Source organism: Anneissia japonica, unplaced genomic scaffold (assembly GCF_011630105.1).
Source record: "Anneissia japonica isolate Jap-2015-1 unplaced genomic scaffold, ASM1163010v1 scaffold284824_len513422_cov204, whole genome shotgun sequence".
Classification (NCBI taxonomy): Eukaryota; Metazoa; Echinodermata; class Crinoidea; order Comatulida; family Comatulidae; genus Anneissia; species Anneissia japonica.
In genome coordinates, this window is record NW_022732066.1 from 269751 (window position 1) to 293728 (window position 23978).

The window sequence follows — 23978 nt, forward strand, 5'->3', positions numbered from 1 at the left end:
TTCAAGGTTTTCCCCTCTTGAAAACGGTCAGGTAAACTTCTCATTCTTATTACAGTAAATAGGCCTGTTATGTGTGTATACATTAAAAAAAAAAAATAGTTGTTGCATACTGTACGTATTCTTTTTTCAATGAATCGATAAGCTCCAAAGAAAAGGAGCGGGGGTTCCGGGGTTCTCCCCCGGAAAAAATTTTGAATCCTAGATGGCGGGAAATGAGTTTTTCAGACTTCTGAGTTGTCTTAATTACTTTTTAAGTTCTTCAAATTTCAAGGTTTTCCCCTCTTGAAAACGGTCAGGTAATTTTTTCCCATTGTTATTACAGGAAATAGGCCTTATGTGTTTATACATAGGCCTACATAAAAATAAAAAATTAGTAGTTGCATGCGTATTCTTTTTTTAATAAATCGGTAAGCTCCAAAGAAAAGGCGGGAAATGAGTTTTCCCGACTTCCGAGGTGTCTTTTAATTACTTTTAAGTTCTTCAAAATTCAAGGTTTTCCCCTCTTGAAAACAGTCGGGTAAATTTATCCCTGTTATTACAGTAGATAGGCCTTATGTGTGTATACATACATAAAAAAGAAATGAGTAGTTTCATACAATTTTTTTCATGAATCCATAAATCCCAAAAAGAAAGGGGGTCCGGGGGTTCTGCCCCAGGAAAATTTTGATTCTTAGAAGGCGGGAAATGGGTTTTCCCGACTTCTGAGGCGTCTTTTAATTACTTTTAAGTTCTTTAAAATTCAAGGTTTTCCCCTCTTGAAAACGGTCAGGTAAATTTATCCCATTGTTATTACAGTAGATAGGCCTTATGTGTTTATACATACATAAAAAAAAATTGAGTAGTTGCATACGATTTTTTCCATGAATCCATAAATCCCAAAAAGAAAGGGGTGTCCGGGGGTTCTCCCCCAGCAAAATTTTGATTCTTAGAAGGTGGGAAATGAGTTTTCCCGACTTCTGAGGTGTCTTTTAATTACTTAAAAGTTCTTTAAAATTCAAGGTTTTCCCCTCTTGAAAACGGTCAGGTAAATTTATCCCATTGTTATTACAGTAGATAGGCCTTATGTGTGTATACATACATTTAAAAAATTGAGTAGTTGCCTACGATTTTTTTCCATGAATCCATAAATCCCAAAAAGGGAGGGGGGTCCGGGGTTCTCCCCCGTGAACATTTTGATTCCTAGAAGGCGGGAAATGAGTTTTCCCGACTTCTGAGTTGTCTTTTAATTTCTTTTAAGTTTTTTAAAATTCAAGGTTTCCTCTATTGAAAACGGTCAGGTAAATTTTTCCACTTGTTATTACAGTAAACAGGCCTTATGTGTGTATAAATACATTTTTTTTAAAATGAGTAGTTGGATACACCCCTCCCCCCCCTGGGGGTAGAAATATATTACACAAAGAAACGTCAAAAACAATACAGAAAGAATATCGGTTGTCTAGACAGGGAGGTATAACAAGTATAACAGATTATTGTGCGATTGTCAATGAAGCTCTGGTCTTCTAACCAGCGCCCATCCACAGCAGGAGCAGCGATGAAGTAATGCCGATGATGACATTTCCCCTAATGTATTTGTGTTTTAGACTGTACACTATTCCCAGTGGTGGTGCCCTCTCCTCCCCTCCCTCAATTTGTCAAAATTATTTAAAAAAAGAAATTTATTCAAATTTAAGTCTAAGTGTGCCATCTAGAGGTGCCATAACCATAATTTTTCCCTCAAGATATGAGAAAGTCCTTCCCTTGCTCCCTCTATTTCTAATTCCTAGATTAGCCACTGACAGTGCCCCTAAAATTTTTTCTAAATGAAAAAAAAAATTGGAGAAAAAAACATGATATTTAAATTGCGAGTGCAATTTCCTGCCATTTGGAGGTGGCTTAATCATAAATTTTCTTCCTTCATCCCCAATCATGGTGGGTCTGATGTGGTATCGCCTCCATCTGTGAAAGTCCTTCCCTGCCCCATCTTCAAGTTGATTCGCCACTGAAAACCTTTAATACATGCATCTTCAGAAATCGATTAAGTAAGACCTCAATTAACAAAAAATGCCTGAGCTCCGCCTCCTCAATCCCAGCCCTCTCTATGCGGCCAGCCAACCTCCCCCGCCCCTACCCTCTACAAATTCGCACCCACCCAATAAAAATCCTGCGTACGGGCCTGCCACCAGAAATAATTATAATAAATGATAAAGGGCAACCTGGCAGAGAAGGAAAGTGGATATTAACGGAATACAGACGACATAAAGGGAGAAAAAACAATACAGAATATAAGAAACTGTGGAACTTTTTTGTTACTGAGAATCTTACTGAGAATGATGTCTCTTGATCAGATAGGCCTAGATGACGGCTTAATGCTACCATAGATTACCGGTTACAGTTAAGTAATTGGTTAGTATTCCCATCAAATCCAGTCCAAACAGGTTAAATTATTCTATTTTTAAAGGTATTCTAGCATATTGGTAATCAAAAAGTTGATCCAATACTTCTAATCTCCGTTTCTGTTCAAGGCATTATAGTTTTAATGATTGTATAATATACTGAACTGAATATGTAATTTTACTTAGTCTGTAATAGCCCATGGTTAAACACTCTTACATCTTTTGCTGATTGTGTCGATATGATGTAGTACTCAGGGGCGGATTTAGGGAGGGGGAACGGCCCGGCCCGGCCCCCTTGGGAGGTAAAAAAAAAGAAAAAGAAAAGAAAAAGAAAGAAAAAGAAAAAAATGATAGCCCAGAACGCCAGAACGCCTCAAATGGTATTTTCGGGCGTCTAGAACACACAAATTTCGCGGGGGCGTGGCCCCGGACCACCTAGGACAGTGTTGTCTCGATCGGACCTCCTTTCGTCCCCCCCACCTTTTTTTGGACATCTCTGGGTCCACCCCAGTAGTACTGGATCTGGAATACTGGAACGTTCACGTAACGGTTGACAAAGTAAAGAAAACATTTGATAAGGTGTACACGAAAATATAGATTTACTACAGATTTTAATTTCTAAATTATCGTTGCAATGAGGCATATGAAAACGGTTGTAAAATTTACAATAAATGCGCTTGGTTTAGTTGCCATATAATCGAACAGGGCTGCTGGTATTATTACTACATTTCCCATTCATTCTGCTTGTGCGCCTATTTCTAATTGAGCACTGCCATTCGGTTATGCTTCACCTTCTGACTTTGAATCACCTGATCGCGCATCACCTTCTGGTTGTGCATCGCCGTCTCTGCAGTGTCAACATAATTGCTATTGCAGAGGTCAGTTGTACAGCACCGTGCCTACATACGGTCAAGCCTGTCATGTTCATACAAGCGTCAAAGCAGGATCATCACAAGACCTGGTATACATTTCCATAATTTTGTCTCCTTCTGCATAGCTCTAGAAAACTGTAAGTAACACAACAATTTTGGGTTTTTACATACACGTGAGGACGAAATTAAATGATTTAAAACAAAAATATTTGACAAGTATATGACTAAGCAACAATCATTTCTAGGATTTCTGGAATGTTAGCTTTAGACAACTGTAAGTAACCAATGATATGATTATATAAAAAATATTCAACAGGTGTATAATGACAAAGCCGAATGTTGTAGTAGATGTTTTTTGTTTTATAATTTTATGTAAAGTGCATAGAGGCACTGCGATGCGTTATGTAGGAGTAAAATTATTATATATTACAAATAATAATATTGAAATCAACCGAAGATGTTATGTAGAAGAACAAACAGTGCAAGACTGTATATGATTTATTGGTCACACTAACGTTACACCGTATTGCTTTATTTGTCCATAACAAAAGAACAAGCTGGATACAAAATATTAAATCAACCGTGTTATGCAGCTACTTTTATGAAGTACAGTACAAATAAAGCAATACGGAGTAACATATCACTGTGCAAGGAACCTGTGGAATATTACTCGTATCACTAGCGTTTGTGCAAAGTTCGGATCTTTAATTTGTGTAGGCCTACAGTTGTAGCACATTAATACGTTATCACCAGCTGAAATTCAATTAATAAAAAATAAATAAAAATCATCATATTCGAAAGATACGCTACTTATAACTTTGATTATACTTGCCTTCTGCTTCTTCGCCGAAGTCTATCTGAGTACCACCATCTGGTTGTACGTCACCTTCTGGTTGTAGATCGGTTGTCTGTGTAGTGTCGAGGTAATTCCCATTGCATAAATCAGTTGCGCAGCATTCGCTACATACGGTCATGTCGGAAATGTCTATACAAGTGTCAACACAGAATTGTTCACAAGACCTGAAATACATTTCCAGGTTTCTGGCTCCTATCGCCATGGTAGCTTTAGACAACTGTAAGTAATACAAAACTACAAGGTTTACGATCGGCATAATATCAAACCATATCACATATATTTGTGAGAAGCCAGATAATACAAAAATACAATAATTTAAATAAACCGAAAAGGTATGTCGTAAGTAGAACAAGCAGAATACTGAATGGCCTTATATAATTTAGTGGCTACACTGACGTAACTGGCTTCACTACGCCTGTCATATCCATACAAGCGTCAAAGCAGAATTATTCACAAGATCTATGTGTCTCCTATTGGTATGGTAGCTTTAGACAACATTAGGCAACACAAAGAATACTGGATTTTTACATACATTGGGGAGGACGGAATTACATGATTATAAAAAAAAAACCTATTCGACAAGTTTATGACAAGCAACAAAGCAGCAAGCATTTCCAGGATTATGCTCCTAGTGGATAGTAACTTTAGATAACTGCAAGCAATGCTATGATTATATGGAACTCAAAATGTGTAGTGTATATACACGAAGCCTCAAAACAACAAGCCGGATATTACAAATAGTAATATTGAAATCAACCGAAGATGTTATGTATAAGAACAAACAGTACAAGACTGTATGTAATTTATTGGTCACACCTACGTCAAAGATGTACCTTAAGTAGCAAACCTGAGACCACTAACTATGATCTTGATCTTGATCTTCATAGGAAATATTTAACAACTAGTCCAAGTAATGAAATACTCACCATACACATTCCTGCGCAAGGAACCTGTGGAATATTACTCGTATCACTTAGCGTCTGTCCGCAGGTCGGATCTTCAACTTGTGAACAGTTGTAGCACATTAATACATTGTCACCAGCTGAAAATTTAAATAATAAAAAAGTGTAGAAAACGTCATCACTAATATTCACAAGATACACCGTTTAATTTGGATTGTATACTTACCTTCCAGTTCTGCGACGTCCTCTGGTTGAGCACTGCCATCTGGTTGTACACTGTCTCTTATACACATCTAGATGTGTATAAGAGACAGATATAGAAATATTCGACAGGGGTTTAAAGACGAAGCCCCAAAACAACAAACCGGATACATAATATTGAAAGCAACTGAAGATGTTACGTGGATGTTAAGAAGAAAATCAAATACGGTATATAATTTAGTGACCACAGTGAGATTAGAGATTCAGGTCACAACCCCGAGCCACTGCTCCTAATTTATTTGATCTACATGGTAATATTTAACAATTAGACAAGTAACTAAATACATACAAACATTACATACAAATGTTAAACATTCAGGTCGCAACCTGAGGCTACTATCTATGTTTCTATTTCAATTGATCTCCATAGCACATATTTAAAAATTAGTTTAAATAATATTATACTTACCATACACATCCCTGTGCAAGGAACCTGTGGAATATTACTCGTATCACTTAGCGTCTGTCCGCAGGTCGGATCTTCAACTTGTGAACAGTTGTAGCACATTAATACATTGTCACCATCTGAAAATTGTATTAATAGAATAATGTAGAAAGCGTCATCACTAATATTCACAAGATACACCATATAATTTGGATTGTATACTTGCCTTCCGGTTCTGCAACGACGTCTGGATGAGCACTGCCATCTGGTTGTACATCAGCTTCTGGTTGAACATCACCTTCAGGTGTAGTGTCGACGTAATTACCATTGCAGAGATCAGTTGTACAGCACTCGCTACATACGGTCATGTCTGACACGAACGAAAAATCCATACAAGTGTCAAGGCAGGATTGTTCGCAAGACCTGAAATACATTTCTAGGATTGTGTCTTGTATCGGAGCGGTAGCTTTAGACAACTGTAAGAACCAATGATAGGATTATAAGAAATATTCGACAGGTGTTTAAAGATGAAGCCCCTAAACAACAAACCGGTTACATAATATTGAAATCAACTAATCAAATCAAATAAAATCAAATATGCATTTATTTTCCATACAATACAGTAATGCAGTAAATAAGAATGCAAATTGAAAAAAAAAATACATTGTATGGAAGGAGGCTACAGTAAGTTCTTGTAGAGCTTTAAGACGTAGCCACCTTTAACAAAACAGTTGGAAAAGTTACCGGCACCAATGATTAGCTGTATTTAAACTATTATAATCACAGAAAGATAACATCCTACTAATAATTAATTATAATAATTCCAATCCAGTTTTGAACATAAGGACACAAGACCAGACACATTAATTTAAGATTCAAATAGAAATGAGAGCAAGAAAAGAAAGAAAGATAATTAATTAATTACCATACACCAAGACAAAAGAATTCTTAAGATGATATTTAAAACTATTCAATGTAAATTTATTTTTTAGGTCATGTGGATGTTAAGATGTCATGTGGATGTTAAGAAGAAAATAAAATATGGTATATAATTTAGTGACCACAGTAACATCACAGTAACGTTATAGATTCAGGTCACAACCCCAGGCCACTACTTCTATTTCATTTGATCTACATAGGTAATATTTAACAATTAACCAAGTAACGAAATACAAATGCATACAAACATTACACATAAATGTTAAACATTCAGGTCGCAGCCTGAGGCCACTAACTATGTTTCTATTTTAATTGATCTCCATAGCACATATTTAAAAAATTAGTTTAAATAATATTATACTTACCATACACGTCCCTGTGCAAGGAACCTGTGGAATATTACTCGTATCACTTAGCGTTTGTCCGCAGGTCGGATCTTCAACTTGTGAACAGTTGTAGCACATTAATACATTGTCACCAGCTGAAAATTTAAATAATAAAAAAATGTAGAAAACGTCATCACTAATATTCACAAGATACACCGTTTAATTTGGATTGTATACTTACCTTCCAGTTCTGCGACGTCCTCTGGTTGAGCACTGCCATCTGGTTGTACATCATCTTCTGGTTGTACATCACCTCCAGGTGTAGTGTCGACGTAATTACTATTGCAGAGATCAGTTGTACAGCACTCGCTACATACGGTCGTGTCTGACACGAACGAAAAATCCATACAAGTGTCAACGCAGAATTGTTCGCAAGACCTGGAATACATTTCTAGGATTGTGCCTTGTATCGGAATGGTTGCTTTAGACAACTGTAAGAACCAATGATAGGATTATATAGAAATATTCGACAGGCGTTTAAAGACGAAGCCCCAAAACAACAAACCGGATACATAATATTGAAAGCAACTGAAGATGTTATGTGGATGTTAAGAAGAAAATAAAATACGGTATATAATTTAGTGACCACAGTGAGCTTGGAGATTCACGTCACAACCCCATGCCACTATTCCTAATTTATTTGATCTACATGGTAATATTTAACAATTAGCCAAATAACTAAATACATACAAACATTACATACAAATGTTAAACATTCAGGTCGCAACCTGAGGCTACTATCTATGTTTCTATTTCAATTGATCTCCATAGCACATTTTTTTTAAAAATTAGTTTAAATAATATTATACTTACCATACACATCCCTGTGCAAGGAACCTGTGGAATATTACTCGTATCACTTAGCGTCTGTCCGCACGTCGGATCTTCAACTTGTGAACAGTTGTAGCACATTAATACATTGTCAACAGCTGAAAATTTATATAATAAAATTGTTTTAATAGTCATCACTGATATTCGAAAGATTATAATATATTTTGGATTATACTTGCCTTCCGGCTTTTCGAAGACGTCTGTTTGAGCACTGCCTCCTGGTTGTAATTCACCTTCTGGTAGTACATCGCTTGTCTGTGCAGTCTCGTCATAATTACCATTGCAGAGATCAGTTGTGCAGCACTGGCTACATACGGTTATACTAGTCATGTTCATACAAGTGTCAAGGCAGAATTGTTCACAAGACCTGATATACATTTCTAGGATTGTGCCCCCTATCGGCATGGTAGCTTTAGACAACTATAAGAAACCAATAATATGATTATAAAGAAATATTTGACAGGTAGGCCTATATAGACGAAGCCCCAAAACAAGACATATATTACAAATAGATATTGAAAAAAACTTTTATGTAGCTGTTAAGGAGAAGAAATAAAGGAATAATGTGTATAAATTAGTGGCCACACTAACGTTAGAGATTCAGATCGAAAAACTGAGGCAATTAACTGTGCTTATATTTCATATGATCTCCATAGGTAATATTCAATTAATGAAATACATACCATGCACACTCCTGTGCAAGGAACCTGTGAAATACTACTCGTATCAGTAAGCGTTTGCCCGCATTCCGGATCGTCAGCTTGTGTACAGTTGTAGCACATCAATACATTGTCAACAGCTGAAAATTTAATTAAAAAAACTGTCATCAAAAAAGTCATCACTGATATTCAAAAGATTATAATATATTTTGGAGTACACTTGCCTTCCGGTTCTGCAACGACGTCTAGATGAGCACTACCATCTGGTTGTACATCAGCTTCTGGTTGTACATCACCTTCAGGTGTAGTGTCGACGTAATTACCATTGCAGAGATCAGTTGTACAGCACTCGCTACATACGGTCATGTCTGACACGAACGAAAAATCCATACAAGTGTCAACGCAGAATTGTTCGCAAGACCTGGAATACATTTCTAGGATTGTGCCTTGTATCGGAACGGTAGCTTTAGACAACTGTAAGAACCAATGATAGGATTATATAGAAATATAGATACATAATATTGAAATCAACTGAAGATGTTATGTGGATGTTAAGAAGAAAGTAAAATACGGTATATAACTTAGTTACCACTTTGTGAGATTAGAGATTCAGTTCACAACCCCAGGCCACTACTTTTATTTCATTTGATCTACATATGTAATATTTAACAATTAGCCAAGTAACGAAATACAAATGCATACAAACATTACACATAAATGTTAAACATTCAGGTCGCAGCCTGAGGCCACTAACTATGTTTCTATTTCAATTGATCTCCATAGCACATATTTAAAAATTAGTTTAAATAATATTATACTTACCATACACATCCCTGTGCAAGGAACCTGTGGAATATTACTCGTATCACTTAGCGTCTGTCCGCAGGTCGGATCTTCAACTTGTGAACAGTTGTAGCACATTAATACATTGTCAACAGCTGAAGATTTAATTAATAAAATTGTTTTAAAAAGTCATCACTGATATTCGAAAGATTATAATATATTTTGTATTATACTTGCCTTCCGGCTTTTCGAAGACGTCTGTTTGAGCACTGCCTTCTGGTTGTAATTCACCTTCTGGTAGTACATCGCTTGTCTGTGCAGTCTCGTCATAATTACCATTGCAGAGATCAGTTGTGCAGCACTGGCTACATACGGTTATACTAGTCATGTTTATACAAGTGTCAAGGCAGAATTGTTCACAAGACCTGATATACATTTCTAGGATTGTGCCCCCTATCGGCATGGTAGCTTTAGACAACTATAAGAAACCAATAATATGATTATAAAGAAATATTCGACAGGTTAGGCCTATATAGACGAAGTCCCAAAACAAGACATATATTACAAATAGATATTGAAAAAAACTTTTATGTAGCTGTTAAGGAGAAGAAATAAAGGAATAATGTGTATAAATTAGTGGCCACACTAACGTTAGAGATTCAGATCGAAAAACGGAGGCAACTAACTGTGCTTATATTTCATTTGATCTCCATAGGTAATATCCAATTAATGAAATACATACCATGCACACTCCTGTGCAAGGAACCTGTGAAATACTACTCGTATCAGTAAGCGTTTGCCCGCATTCCGGATCGTCAGCTTGTGTACAGTTGTAGCACATCAATACATGGTCAACAGCTGAAAATTTAATTAAAGAAACTGTCATCAAAAAAGTCATCACTGATATTCAAAAGATTATAATATATTTTGGAGTACACTTGCCTTCCGGTTCTGCGACGACGTCTGGATGAGCACTGCCATCTGGTTGTAGGCCTACATCAGCTTCTGGTTGAACATCACCTTCAGGTGTAGTGTCGACGTAATTACCATTGCAGAGATCAGTTGTACAGCACTCGCTACATACGGTCATGTCTGACACGAACGAAAAATCCATACAAGTGTCAAGGCAGGATTGTTCGCAAGACCTAAAATACATTTCTAGGATTGTGTCTTGTATCGGAACGGTAGCTTTAGACAACTGTAAGAACCAATGATAGGATTATAAGAAATATTCGACAGGTGTTTAAAGATGAAGCCCCTAAACAACAAACCGGTTACATAATATTGAAATCAACTAATCAAATCAAATCAAATCAAATATACATTTATTTTCCATACAATACAGTAATGCAGTAAATAAGAATGCAAATTGAAGAAAAAAAATACATTGTATGGAAGGAGGCTACAGTAAGTTCTTGTAGAGCTTTAAGACGTAGCCACCTTTAACAAAACAGTTGGAAAAGTTACCAGTACCAATGATTAGCTGTATTTAAACTAATATAATCACAGAAAGATAAAATTCTACTAATAATTAATTATAATAATTCCAATCCAGTTTTGAACATAAGGACACAAGACCAGACACATTATTTCAAGACTCAAATAGAAATGAGAGCAAGAAAAGAAAAAAAGATAATTAATTAATTACCATACACCAAGACCAAAGAATTCTTAAGATGATATTTAAAACTATTCAATGTAAATTTATTTTTTAGGTCATGTGGATGTTAAGATGTCATGTGGATGTTAAGAAGAAAATAAAATACGGTATATAATTTAGTGACCACAGTAACATCACAGTAACGTTATAGATTCAGGTCACAACCCCAGGCCACTGCTTCTATTTCATTTGATCTACATAGGTAATATTTAACAATTAGTCAAGTAACGAAATACAAATGCATACAAACATTACACATAAATGTTAAGCATTCAGGTCGCAGCCTGAGGCCACTAACTATGTTTCTATTTTAATTGATCTCCATAGCACATATTTAAAAAATTAGTTTAAATAATATTATACTTACCATACACATCCCTGTGCAAGGAACCTGTGGAATATTACTCGTATCACTTAGCGTTTGTCCGCAGGTCGGATCTTCAACTTGTGAACAGTTGTAGCACATTAATACATTGTCACCAGCTGAAAATTTAAATAATAAAAAAAATGTAGAAAACGTCATCACTAATATTCACAAGATACACCGTTTAACTTGGATTGTATACTTACCTTCCAGTTCTGCGACGTCCTCTGGTTGAGCACTGCCATCTGGTTGTACATCAGCTTCTGGTTGTACATCACCTTCAGGTGTAGTGTCGACGTAATTACTATTGCAGAGATCAGTTGTACAGCACTCGCTACATACGGTCATGTCTGACACGAACGAAAAATCCATACAAGTGTCAAGGCAGGATTGTTCGCAAGACCTAAAATACATTTCTAGGATTATGCCTTGTATCGGAACGGTAGCTTTAGACAACTGTAAAAACCAATGATAGGATTATATAGAAATATTCGACAGGCGTTTAAAGACGAATCCCCAAAACAACAATCCGGCTACATAATACTGAAAGCAACTGAAGATGTTATGTGGATGTTAAGAAGAAAATATAATACAGTATATAATTTAGTGACCACAGTGACGTTAGAGATTCAGGTCACAATCTGAGAACACTGCTCCTATTTTATTTGATCTACATAGGTAATATTTAACAATTAGCCAAGTAATGAAATACATACAAACATTACATACAAATGTTAAAGATTCAGGTCGTAACCTCCTCATGCTACTATGTTTCTATTTCAATTGATCTCCATAGCTCATATTTAAAAATTAGTTTAAATAATATTATACTTACCATACACATTCCTGTGCAAGGAACCTGTGGAATATTACTCGTATCACTTAGCGTCTGTCCGCAGGTCGGATCTTCAACTTGTGAACAGTTGTAGCACATTAATACATTGTCACCAGCTGAAAATTGTATTAATAGAAAAATGTAGAAAACGTCATCACCAATATTCAAAAGATACACCGTATAATTTGGATTGTACACTTGCCTTCCGTTTCTGCAACGACGTCTGGGTGAGCACTGCCATCTGGTTGTACATCAGCTTCTGGTTGAACATCACCTTCAGGTGTAGTGTCGACGTAATTACCATTGCAGAGATCAGTTGTACAGCACTCGCTACATACGGTCATGTCTGACACGAACGAAAAATCCATACAAGTGTCAACGCAGAATTGTTCGCAAGACCTGGAATACATTTCTAGGATTGTGCCTTGTATCGGAACGGTAGCTTTCGACAACTGTAAGAACCAATGATAGGATTATATAGAATATTCGAAAGGTGTTAAAAGACGAAGCCCCAAAACAACAAACCGGATACATAATATTGAAATCAACTAAAGATGTTATGTGGATGTTAAGAAGAAAATCAAATACGGTATATAATTTAGTTACCACAGTTACATATTCAGAACACAACCTGAGACCACTGCTTCTATTTTATTTGATTTACATAGGTAATATTTAACAATTAGCCAAGTAACGAAACACATACAAACATTACATACAAATGTTAAAGATTCAGGTCCTAACCCGAGGACACTAACTATGTTTCTATTTCAATTGATCTCCATGGCTCATATTTAATAATTAGTTTAAATAGCTCATTGTTTATATTTTCTTACGAATTTGTATATCCTAATAAATTAGTTGTAATACTAATTATGGTTTATATATTTATATATATAGGCCTATATATATATGTGTATATATATATAATATATATATATGCTGTCTCTTATACACACCTTAGCGAAAGATTATAATATATTTTGTATTATACTTGCCTTCGGGCTTTTCGAAGACGTCTGTTTGAGCACTGCCTTCTGGTTGTAATTCATCTTCTGGTAGTACATCGCTTGTCTGTGCAGTCTCGTCATAATTACCATTGCAGAGATCAGTTGTGCAGCACTGGCTACATACGGTTATACTAGTCATGTTCATACAAGTGTCAAGGCAGAATTGTTCACAAGACCTGATATACATTTCTAGGGTTGTGCCCCCTATCGGCATGGTAGCTTTAGACAACTATAAGAAACCAATAATATGATTATAAAGAAATATTCGACAGGTAGGCCTATATAGACGAAGCCCCAAAACAAGACATATATTACAAATAGATATTGAAAAAAAACTTTTATGTAGCTGTTAAGGAGAAGAAATAAAGGAATAATGTGTATAAATTAGTGGCCACACTAACGTTAGAGATTCAGAATGAAAAACTGAGGCAACTAACTGTGCTTTTATATTTCATTTGATCTCCATAGGTAATATCCAATTAATGAAATACATACCATGCACACTCCTGTGCAAGGAACTTGTGAAATGCTACTCGTATCAGTAAGCGTTTGCCCGCATTCCGGATCGTCAGCTTGTGTACAGTTGTAGCACATCAATACATTGTCAACAGCTGAAAATTTAATTAAAGAAACTGTCATCAAAAAAGTCACTGATATTCAAAAGATTATAATATATTTTTGACTACACTTGCCTTCCGGTTCTGCGACGACGTCTGTTTGAGCACTGCCATCTAGTTGTGCATCACCTTCTGGTTGTAGATCGGTTGTCTGTGTAGTGTCGACGTAATTTCCATTGCAGAGATCAGTTGTGCAGCACTGGCTACATACGGTTATACCAGTCATGTTCATACATGTGTCAAGGCAGAATTGTTCACAAGACCTGGTATACATTTCCATGATTGTGTCTTCTATAGGCATGGTAGTTTTAGACATCTATTAAACACAAAATACAGGGTTTACGATTGACATAATCAAATTATATGGCACATACATTGGCGAAGAGCCTTTGATATTTAATTATATATCATTTGGCTGGCAAAAGGCCACAATATTGAGTAAATACAAAACAAAACTGAAACGGTATGTATTGCTAAGCAAAATTAGCTGTGGAATGATATTATTATTTCATATTTGTTGTTCTCTGTAAACGAAATAAAATAATTTTGATCTATAAAGGAAACTTTATCAATCATAAATTACCAAACAATCTTATCTTAACCGAGACTCGAACTTGGAATATGCTACAATTTGCATAGTAACATTATAGTATTTTGCTACCAAAGTGTCAGATTACTTGTGACTTAATCTCCATAAGTCATATATTTATGAATAAAACCAACGTGATGATACTCTTACCATGCACGACCCTGAGCAAGTAGCCTGAGGAATACTACTCATGTCTCCTAGCGTATGTCCGCAGGACGGGTCTTCATCCTGGGTACATTTGTAACAAATCAATGCATTGTTACCATCTGAAGATGAAATAATTATATATTTAATTTGCAAAACGCACCACTGATTTCAACGACTAAATAACTAAATATTTTCTACCTTGCCATACATTAAATAATATATACATATATAGGCATATATATATAGGCCTATATATATGTATATATATTGTATTGTTATTATATTATTATTACTATAACCCAGACATACATACATATATATATATATACATATGTGTGTATATATATATGTATGTATAATAACCCAGACATACATATCCTACATATATATACATATATATGTGTGTATATATATGTATATATACATATACATATACATTATATATACATATGCATATATATACATAAATTTATATAAATATATATACATATATATATACATATTTAAGTGTAAATTTAACACTCTGGTAGGATCGTGGGTGATGTCTTTCTGACCGTGGTTTTACAGGGTAAGCCTATCAGTTACATTAATGATCATTAAAATTCCTTACTGATAATGTACATGATGGCAACAGCCACAACAAGAGTTCTGTAGTTCATGATTTTACCACCTGCCTGAAAACACAAAAATCATTAAATTTTAGTTTGTTGGTGCAGAGTTAATATACTTTAATTTAAAGAAAATTGTATTATCGTTGATCACGGGTTTGTTTATGTAGACAACGAAATGTGGAATTGCTTCGAAGATGGAATTAAAACCAAGAGAAACGTCAATTCGCTTTTGATATTTTAAGTGTTAAATTAGATAATCTACTAGAGTGGAAGTGTTGTCGAACCTGGAATTCAAAATTTAAATCCGATTCGAAGCAACTCTTTCCTACTATAGTTGTGGTAACAGCACATTGGTAGGTCGCAGCTGGGAAATCATACCACAGATCAACGTGTGTGAGCGTTTCAGTCAGTTGTATGAGGGAAACACTCTGGTGGTTAAATTTGCAAGTACTGTATATCTATAGGTCTCCGTGGTCTAATGGATATGATGCTCACCTTGATACATATTCGTATTCCTGAATGATTTTTCAGTCATTTTGAAAATTCCGCTAAACTTCCTTTTCTAAAGGTGCTCCACTATAGAACGTGTCGATATGCGCCGTCAGCCGTCGTTAAGTTGGCGATCTTTGCCAAAGTCAATAATCAAAACAGCAGTTTCATGCTTGCAATGACTTTATAGACCATTGATTTTAAATATTAAAAATGTTGAAAAGCAATCTAATCTAATCTAGTGACAGATTAAATGGGGGGGAAGCCGGTCCCCCTAAATGTTTCAAAATTTTAAACAAAAAATGGAAATAAAAAGAAAATTATATTCAATTTTTAAGTTTGTGAGTGCCATAGGTGCTATAATCATAAATGTTCTTAATTCAATCCCAACTATTGTGGGGCTGAGACCTTCTATCTGTGAAATTCCCTCACTTTTCCCCCTCTAATTTAAATTCCTGGGTCTCGCCACTGACCATTTATTTCGTCATTTAAAACATTTAGAATACAATGACAAGATTAAAATCGAGCACATCTGAAACCTAACAATAGAATTGGCCACTGGGACCCCGAAAGGGTCCCCAGTCTTAGAAAGTCACAGGGCCCCGGCCCCAGCATATCCGAAAACTGGGGAAAATATGATTATGAAATACCTGAAAAACTTTAAGCATTAATAGGTCTTCTAACACCTCTTTTTTCCTATAGACCTACAGTACATGAATTCGGCCTTTTGATCGTTTCGTGGAAAGTTGACCACTTAAGCAGTGTCCTCTGAAAGGGGGGGGGGGATATTCCAAAGAAGAAAAGATTATTAGCCTAGGCCTACATTATTCTTTTGTGGGAAATTACTGCATTTTCACGTGCATGCGTAGATCCCACTACTATGCAACACAAATTCCAACTCTTATGGCAAAGTCATTATAACTGGTAAACAGGAACAGGTAACAGTAGTATACAATTGATTGAAGACTACAATTGAAGAGTTATACCTATTAATTTTCGTGTGTGGATTAGATAAGTCAAATATAGACTGGACAATAACTGAACATAGATGTTTAGATAATACCCCTAGCGAGTTAGGGGAGGGCTATGTCAGTGCCTCCCTGTCAGTGGTGGCTCCAGGATTTCCCCGGCGGGGGTCCAAGGCGCCCGACGGGAGGAGACGGGGGCTGATGTCCCCGACGAGAAAAAAGTGGGTGTGGTCGGACGTCGCTAAGAATCGAAAGTAGTCCAGAGGACGTAGCCCCAAAAAATATGACAATTTAGAGGTTTTAAAGTCTTATTTAATCGATTTTAGAGTCTAAAATATGTACAAAAAATACATATAGTTTTTTTTTATTTTTTTTTCTCCCCGACGAATTGTGGTTTTTCTCCCCAAAGGGGGTGGGGCAAGGCTATTTAAATTGCGTTTCTTACCAATTTGGATCCGACAGTGATATGAACCGGTGTGTAATCATAAAATTACATTCAGTCAGATAGACCGTCCAGCCTACTATACGCCGTGTCGATGCATGATGTGAACTGTGTATATGTGAATAATATCGTATGTTCCATAGGCCTACATTGTTATATCAAGTACGAAACTGAAATTTGATAATTGTATTTATGACCCTTACATGATAGCTGTAAGTGACTCTAAATACAAGCCTACAATACAAATCCCCTACATCAAGAAACTTTGTAATATAGTAAACTGTTTTAAACTAATAGGCTGTCTAAATTTTTACAAAAAATTAAAACCTGTATTTAATGTTAACTTACGGTTTGACGGGGTAAGATCTATTTGCAATCGAACGGCGATAGTCACAATTTACATAGACGGGATTTTAGCGGTCATCAGCTTCTTATATCACAGTGTCGAGGTATATATCGTGTCGTCAGATCTAAAACGAGTGAAGAATGACTGACCTCGAACAAACCCACCAATAGCAGCATTTTGGGCACCATCATCAGCAGAAATCTCTGGAGGAAATTATTGGTTACAATACATTAGTGTAAGCCATGAGTATTAGCTCATGTTACTACAGTACCTTTAAGCCCTGAGATTATATCACTGAAAATGGGTGCAAGTTTCTCAGTCTGGTTTTCTTGAATTCAGAACTGTCCTTATTTCTTGTTGCTGCTCTCATGTTCAAAACCCAAACTCTCAAAAATTAAAAGTAGCATATATGCATAAAAAGCAAAATTTACTTATATTTCAAAAAGTTATTAGTTTTCAAAATAAAAAGGAAAAATGATCTTTGTAAATTCATAACAAATCAAATTTATTTCATTTGCAAGTGAAACAATACAAGGAAAACGAAGGTTAAGGGAATTTCAACCCGGAGAGGATGCAAAATCACTGCCCGTTGTTATATTTTAATAATTGGCTTGGAGAGGACCGAATTCAACAGGAGGGTTGCGAATTCACGAGATTAAGTGTCTATAACATCGGTCTAGGAGAGCCATTTGTTTATGAAGTGGCTCACTTTTTGGAATTAAATACTGTATTGTCCTGCAGGCGACATTCATTTTCACTTGTCTACTTTTAACGTATTAATAATTGTAAAGTTATACTGTCGCCCAATTCAAGTATATAGACTGCTTGAAAAACATTGAATTAGCCTAATGTGTAGTTATAAGTTTTAAAATAAAAAAATTAACATTTCTGGTAGAAAAGGATGTTTTTAAGTAAAATTCTGTAAATAGATTTTTTTGGATGTCAGTATATAAATGTATCCTAAGGAATTAATGAAATTAAATGAAAATGAGGAATTCATTGCTGTCCAAGCATCCGCTTATCCGATTAACAACCAGTTATAAATATATAGAATCACAGATGTTGCTTCGGGGCTTGAGGGCGGTGCTGTGCCAGCATGGAGGTGGTATGAAACGGTATCTGTGCACGCAGGTTGTCAATGACGTCATCGATTCTCCATAGTCTCTTTTAAGGGAATTTCATGAAAAAAATTACCGTACGGGTATACGGACTTTCCTTTATATGTTGTGTTTGCTTACGTTAAATAAACCCATTTCACCATGATTGTTGAACAGTTTTGTAATTTAATTAAGAGAATGTTCAGAAGCAGTGGCGGATCCAGGAATCCAAAATAGGGCCCGAGGAGGTGCTTCCACAGATGGAGGATCCATACCACCTCAGCTCCACCATGGTTGGGACTGAGGTAAGAAAATGTTTTATTATGCACCTCTAGATGACCGGAAATTGGGCCGGATGCACGCCACTCCCCCACACCACCCCCCACCCCCCCGGCCACTAAGAAATATACAGGTGAGGATATTGGTTTGGGAAATTAAGGACACCTCTTTTGTCTCCCTAAGTTATAAAATCAGTGATATTTCATCTTTATCTATTTATATGCTTTTCCCCCATTAAATTACGAACTACATTAACATAACGTATAAGACGTAAAGCAAGTACAGACCCCCTCCTTTCGGACAACAGCCCTCTAAGTGGATACTTTTAGCCGCGAGGCTATAGGGAAATAGGCTTATTGGTATGATGATATCTCACATTTTAATTATTTTTTACCCTCTGTGTTATTAATGTTTTTGTTTTTTTTCTAAATGTTCGCCAATGGAATGCGATCAGCATAAATATCGGGTTTTATTGACTTTTGCCATATCCTCTGCATTATTAAGCCTTTCAGTATTGTCTCGTTCAGTTGTACAGTACCGTATCTTTTATCGTTTTACTCAAAATAATTTTATACAAGACTATCATTTTAATAATAATAATAATAATTCTGGATTTATTTTTTTCATTTTATTTTATTTTTTTAAAATTTTATCTCACAATTTTAATATTGTAATTTTTATTGGTAGTTTTAAGTGTCCTGTAGTTTATGTGTAGTGATTTTAATTGATTTTATCTTTTAACTTATTTATTTATTTATTTATTTATTTGTTTGTTTGTTTGTTTGTTTGTTTGTTTGCTTGCTTGCTTGCTTGCTCGCTCGCTCGCTCGTTCGTTCGTTCGTTCGTTCGTTCGTTCGTTCGTTCATTCATTCATTCATTCATTCATTCATTCATTCATTTATTTATTTATTTATTTATTTATTTATTTATTTATTTATTTATTGGTGGAAAACTATCCCCCGCCGGACACCAACCCGGTACTTCTGAGTCAAGGTTTCGGGGCCAGGAATTACAGGTCAAGGTGATGCTTAACTACAACTTAACTACAATAGGGTAGAAACTATCCCCTGCCGGACACCAACCCGGTATTTCTGAGTCAAGGTTTCAGGGCCGGGATTACCAGGTAGGACAAATACTGTACAATTACTTAAATAGATAAAAATGGTAGAAACTATCCCCCGCCGGACACCATCCCAGTATTTCTGGGTCAAGGTTTCGGGGCTGTCACAACTTTTATCTTAACTACAAACCTAACTAAACAATTGTAAAAACTATCCCCCGCCGGACACCATCCCGGTATTTCTGAGTCAAGGTTTCGGGGCTGTCACAACTTTTATCTTAACTACAAACCTAACTAAACAATGGTAAAACTATCCCCCGCCGGACACCATCCCGGTAGTTTCGGGGCCGGGAATAAATGTTAAAAGTATAGACCAAGAAAATATAAAAGGAAATGATTGTGAAATCAGAAAAAGTGTTTCTTATAAGTAATTTTGAATAAATTAAGAGATTGACATTCTTGAATTCTGATTGGGATTTTGTTCCAAGCTTTTGCTCCAGAGATTTTTAAAGAGCCATTCATTACAGAGCAATTTGGAATTTGGACATTAAGCGAGTGAGCGTATCTCGTAGAATATCCATGTCGGTCAACAACCATTTCTATATCATTACATAGGCGGGAAGGCGCAACACCATTTATACATTTGTACATTAAACATGCAAGGGCGTAATCTCTACATTCATCAAAAAGTTTCCAATTATTTTGCTTAATAAGATCAATTTCACGAAAATTTATAAAATCAAAATTATTTTTAACTATTCCAGCAGCTCGTTTTTGTAGCCTTAATGGAATGTTTTTGTTTTTGTTAGACGTAGTTCCCCACACTGAGATTGCATAGCCCATACAGGGTTGTATTGTACTTCTATAAAGAATATTTAGAAGAGATTCATTTAGTGTTTCTGCCAATTTATTTAGGATGTTAATTTTGTACACAATAGTTTTATTTAATTTTCGAATATGGTCATTCCAGGTAAGGTTTTCATCAATTTGAAGTCCTAAATAACGGATGTTTTTTACCTCATCAATGGTTTCATTATCAACATGAATATTCAAAGAGGAAAGAGGGCGAACATTTCTATTTTTAATTAACATAAGTTTGGTTTTGGTAGAATTTACAAGTAATTTATTAAATTTATACCAATTTGCGACATTATTATTATTATTGATTGTAATTTGATATTGATATTTTCTACCGATTTGTCAGTAGTGTAGATGACAACATCATCCGCATGCATATATGCTACATGATCCTGGAGATACATATTGTGGAAGGTCATTAATAAATAATGAAAATAAGATCGGTCCTAACACACTACCCTGTGGGATGTCAATTTCAACATTTGCTTTTTCAGATACCGGTAATTTATTATGACATTTGACTACTTGTTTGCGCTGTGAAAGATAACTTTTAAACCATTTGATTTCAGTGGCTTTAATGCCATAATTTTCTAATTTAGCTAGGAGAAGAGTATGATCAATGGAGTCAAAGCATTTAGATATGTCGAGAAAACAGGCTCCAATCATTTCATGGTCATTCAAAGTTTCCATCCATTCATCTATAACTCGATGAAGGCAAGTGATGGTGGTCCAGGAGTGGTATTTTCTGAAGGCATATTGATCTACACTTATGAGATCATTTTCGTTTAAATAACTAACTAATTGATTCTGAATTTCTCTTTCAACAATTTTTGAAATACATCCACTACCTTTATAGATAGGTGTTGTTTTTGTGAGTTTCCAATCCTCAGGAACAATACCCAGCCTAATAGACAAATTTATTATAGAGGAAAGAGATTTTGCAATATATTGTGAGGCAAACTAAGCAATTTTGAATCAAAATTCAGAATATCCAAATTACTGCTTTCGGACAGACCTGAAAGGGCATTTTCAATATTTTCAAATGTTACCATGTTAAAATTTAATTTGTGGATACATAAAGGATGTTTCCATTCAGGAGTAGTACTTTCAAAAGATTTAGAAATTTCCTATCCAATATTTGAGAAAAAATTATTAAAGCTTTCACAATTTAGGTCAGGGTGGACACTATTTCTATTTGAATCCTTCCCTATAGTTCTGCCTAGTTCCTCCCATAATTTTTTTGAGTTATTTTTGTATTTGTTTTCAACATTATCAAAGTAAACTTAGGATTTTTTTTTATTAAGGAACACTGCATGCCAAGATCGCAAAGGTTTAATGTGTCTCCTTTTCTCCAGCAATATTTTACAATTTTAATTGTCTCGATAAATTTTGTTTCAAATGTATTGAATAAAAATGAATTGAAGTTGAAGTAGGTCCATTCTGTGTATAATGAATGGATAAACCAATGGTGTGTACCGCTGGTTTAAATAATTAATATCTGAACAAATTTATTGATAAATACTCCTATGATTTAGCCTAACGCATTTCGTTACTTAAAATATTTTCTTCGATTAATATACATTTTTATTCCCTCTTTCAAAGCCAATTGTTACTCCATGTTTTGGAAGCAATTTGTATCCCTATATTTTTAAACCCACCTCGTCCCACCACCAGGTTATTTGTTGACAATCCCAAAATTGCGTACGATTCATCGAGATGCCAATCAGGGGTCGGCTGTTTAGATGAGTCTCGCCGAGTTGCCGAGTTTGTCAATTAAGAATTTGAATTGACAAGCAATATATCTTTGATAATACAGAAGTAAGTATTAAGCGTAGGCCTATTTGTTAAATATCTGATACAGAAATCAGCTAGTCATTGGTTATTTTCCCATGGAATTTTATTCCGATATAGATACATAAATATACATACATATAATTCTATTCCTTAAACCAAATAAAGTACACTGACATCAACTTAAAAAATAGGCCTATTAACAATGATGCGTTAATATTTTTGAAATTGTGGATCTTAAACAATTGACAACTGGAAGCCAAAGAAATGTAACGTACTTCGTCTTTAAAAATTGAAATTTAGAAATTAATATAAAGCAAGGCAGTGGCGTATCTAGAAGATGCGCAAGGGGCAGGGGAAGAAACACTCCTCCCACATAAAAAATACCACCCAGTCCCCTTCCCCATTGAAAATGTACCAAGCCTCAAAACAATCATGCTGAAGTAGCGCCCCTCACCTAATCATCGATCCCCACTTTACGTTCGCCCCCATCGGCTTAACGTAATCATCAAGTCCACCGCCGCGCCCCCCCCCCCCCCCCCATCCACCTTCTCCCTCCCTTCAAAACATCTAGATACGCCACTTCAATTAGGTAATACAGTAGTAAACTAGACATTTTCAAGTTGAATTGCTCATCGTTGTGTTAATTAAAAATGTCTGTCAGCTTTAATTACAAATCAGAATTTAAAAAATTCTTGGGCCAATTAATAGACGCATTATAAAACGTCTATAATCGTACAACCCTTTAATTAGTTGGTAATCAGTTTAAGAATTTTTCAGCAACAAACATTTTAATAAATACAAATTTGATTGATTTCTTTTAAGTGAGCAATTCAATGTTTTAAATAAAATTACAAGTCGCTTTTCTATTTTCTGTCAGACATTACCATACCGGTATAATTTCTCTGATTTTCCTAAAAGTATTACTGTATTCTGATTCTTTTCAGCGCAGGGGGTTAAGACATATTTTCTCTATGGTTACTATCACCTCAATGAACAGGAAAGGTAGTATCTGCACAAACATGCAGAAGTACTATACTGTCTTCATGTATAGGTTTGCCATGTGAACTTACAAAATACACAAGACACGTTTTTATTGTTGTTAATGACGACCTTCGAACTGAACATCACTCAAACCCACGTTATTTCTCATAATATTTTATTGGGATTACAATGAATTACTGTATGGACTTTTGTTAAAATGTGTGGGCTGAATATACAATATAAGGGCAACTCCATCAACTCTTTTAAAGTGTGTTACAATAATGCTTTAAGGCAATTTCCGGGTAAATCGAGCAGTGTTACCACAGCCGGTATTGTATTGGTACCTACGGTACCCTAGGCTTGAATTCATAAGACCCTAGGCTTGAATTCATAAGACCCTATGTGTAGATTGATAGAAAAAGTATGCATCGGAGAATAAACTTGTGCCAGTGCCAGGTATCGTTAATTCAATCTAAAGTTATTCCAATTCATTCAACAATTATATTTTACTATATAAATAAATAGAAAATATAAATATTTATATATATACATATATATACATATATATATATATATATATATATA

General features: G+C 35.3%; 1 protein-coding gene across 6 annotated transcripts; it reads right to left on the bottom strand.

The window, feature by feature from the left end:
* Nucleotides 1-2964: 2964 nt before the first annotated feature.
* On the bottom strand, nucleotides 2965-17446 carry LOC117115570. Of its 6 annotated transcripts, XM_033259424.1 has the most exons (24): nucleotides 17327-17446; nucleotides 15079-15142; nucleotides 14472-14587; nucleotides 13808-14048; nucleotides 13611-13726; nucleotides 13104-13344; nucleotides 12106-12221; nucleotides 11477-11726; nucleotides 11274-11389; nucleotides 10189-10444; nucleotides 9989-10104; nucleotides 9484-9724; nucleotides 9286-9401; nucleotides 8688-8937; nucleotides 8488-8603; nucleotides 7984-8224; nucleotides 7787-7902; nucleotides 7155-7404; nucleotides 6953-7068; nucleotides 5914-6124; nucleotides 5229-5267; nucleotides 5027-5142; nucleotides 4077-4317; nucleotides 2965-3379 (listed from the first exon to the last, which is right to left on the bottom strand). In XM_033259424.1, exons 2-24 carry the CDS (start codon nucleotides 15125-15127, stop codon nucleotides 3372-3374), a joined length of 3678 nt encoding a protein of 1225 aa, XP_033115315.1. In that variant the 5' UTR covers nucleotides 15128-15142; nucleotides 17327-17446; the 3' UTR covers nucleotides 2965-3371. The 6 variants fall into 6 exon arrangements, with proteins under 6 accessions (XP_033115315.1, XP_033115316.1, XP_033115317.1 ...); XM_033259425.1 differs by lacking the exon at nucleotides 5229-5267 and having other exon boundaries at nucleotides 5875-6124; XM_033259426.1 differs by lacking the exons at nucleotides 9484-9724; nucleotides 9989-10104.
* Between the last annotated feature and the right edge of the window lie 6532 nt (nucleotides 17447-23978).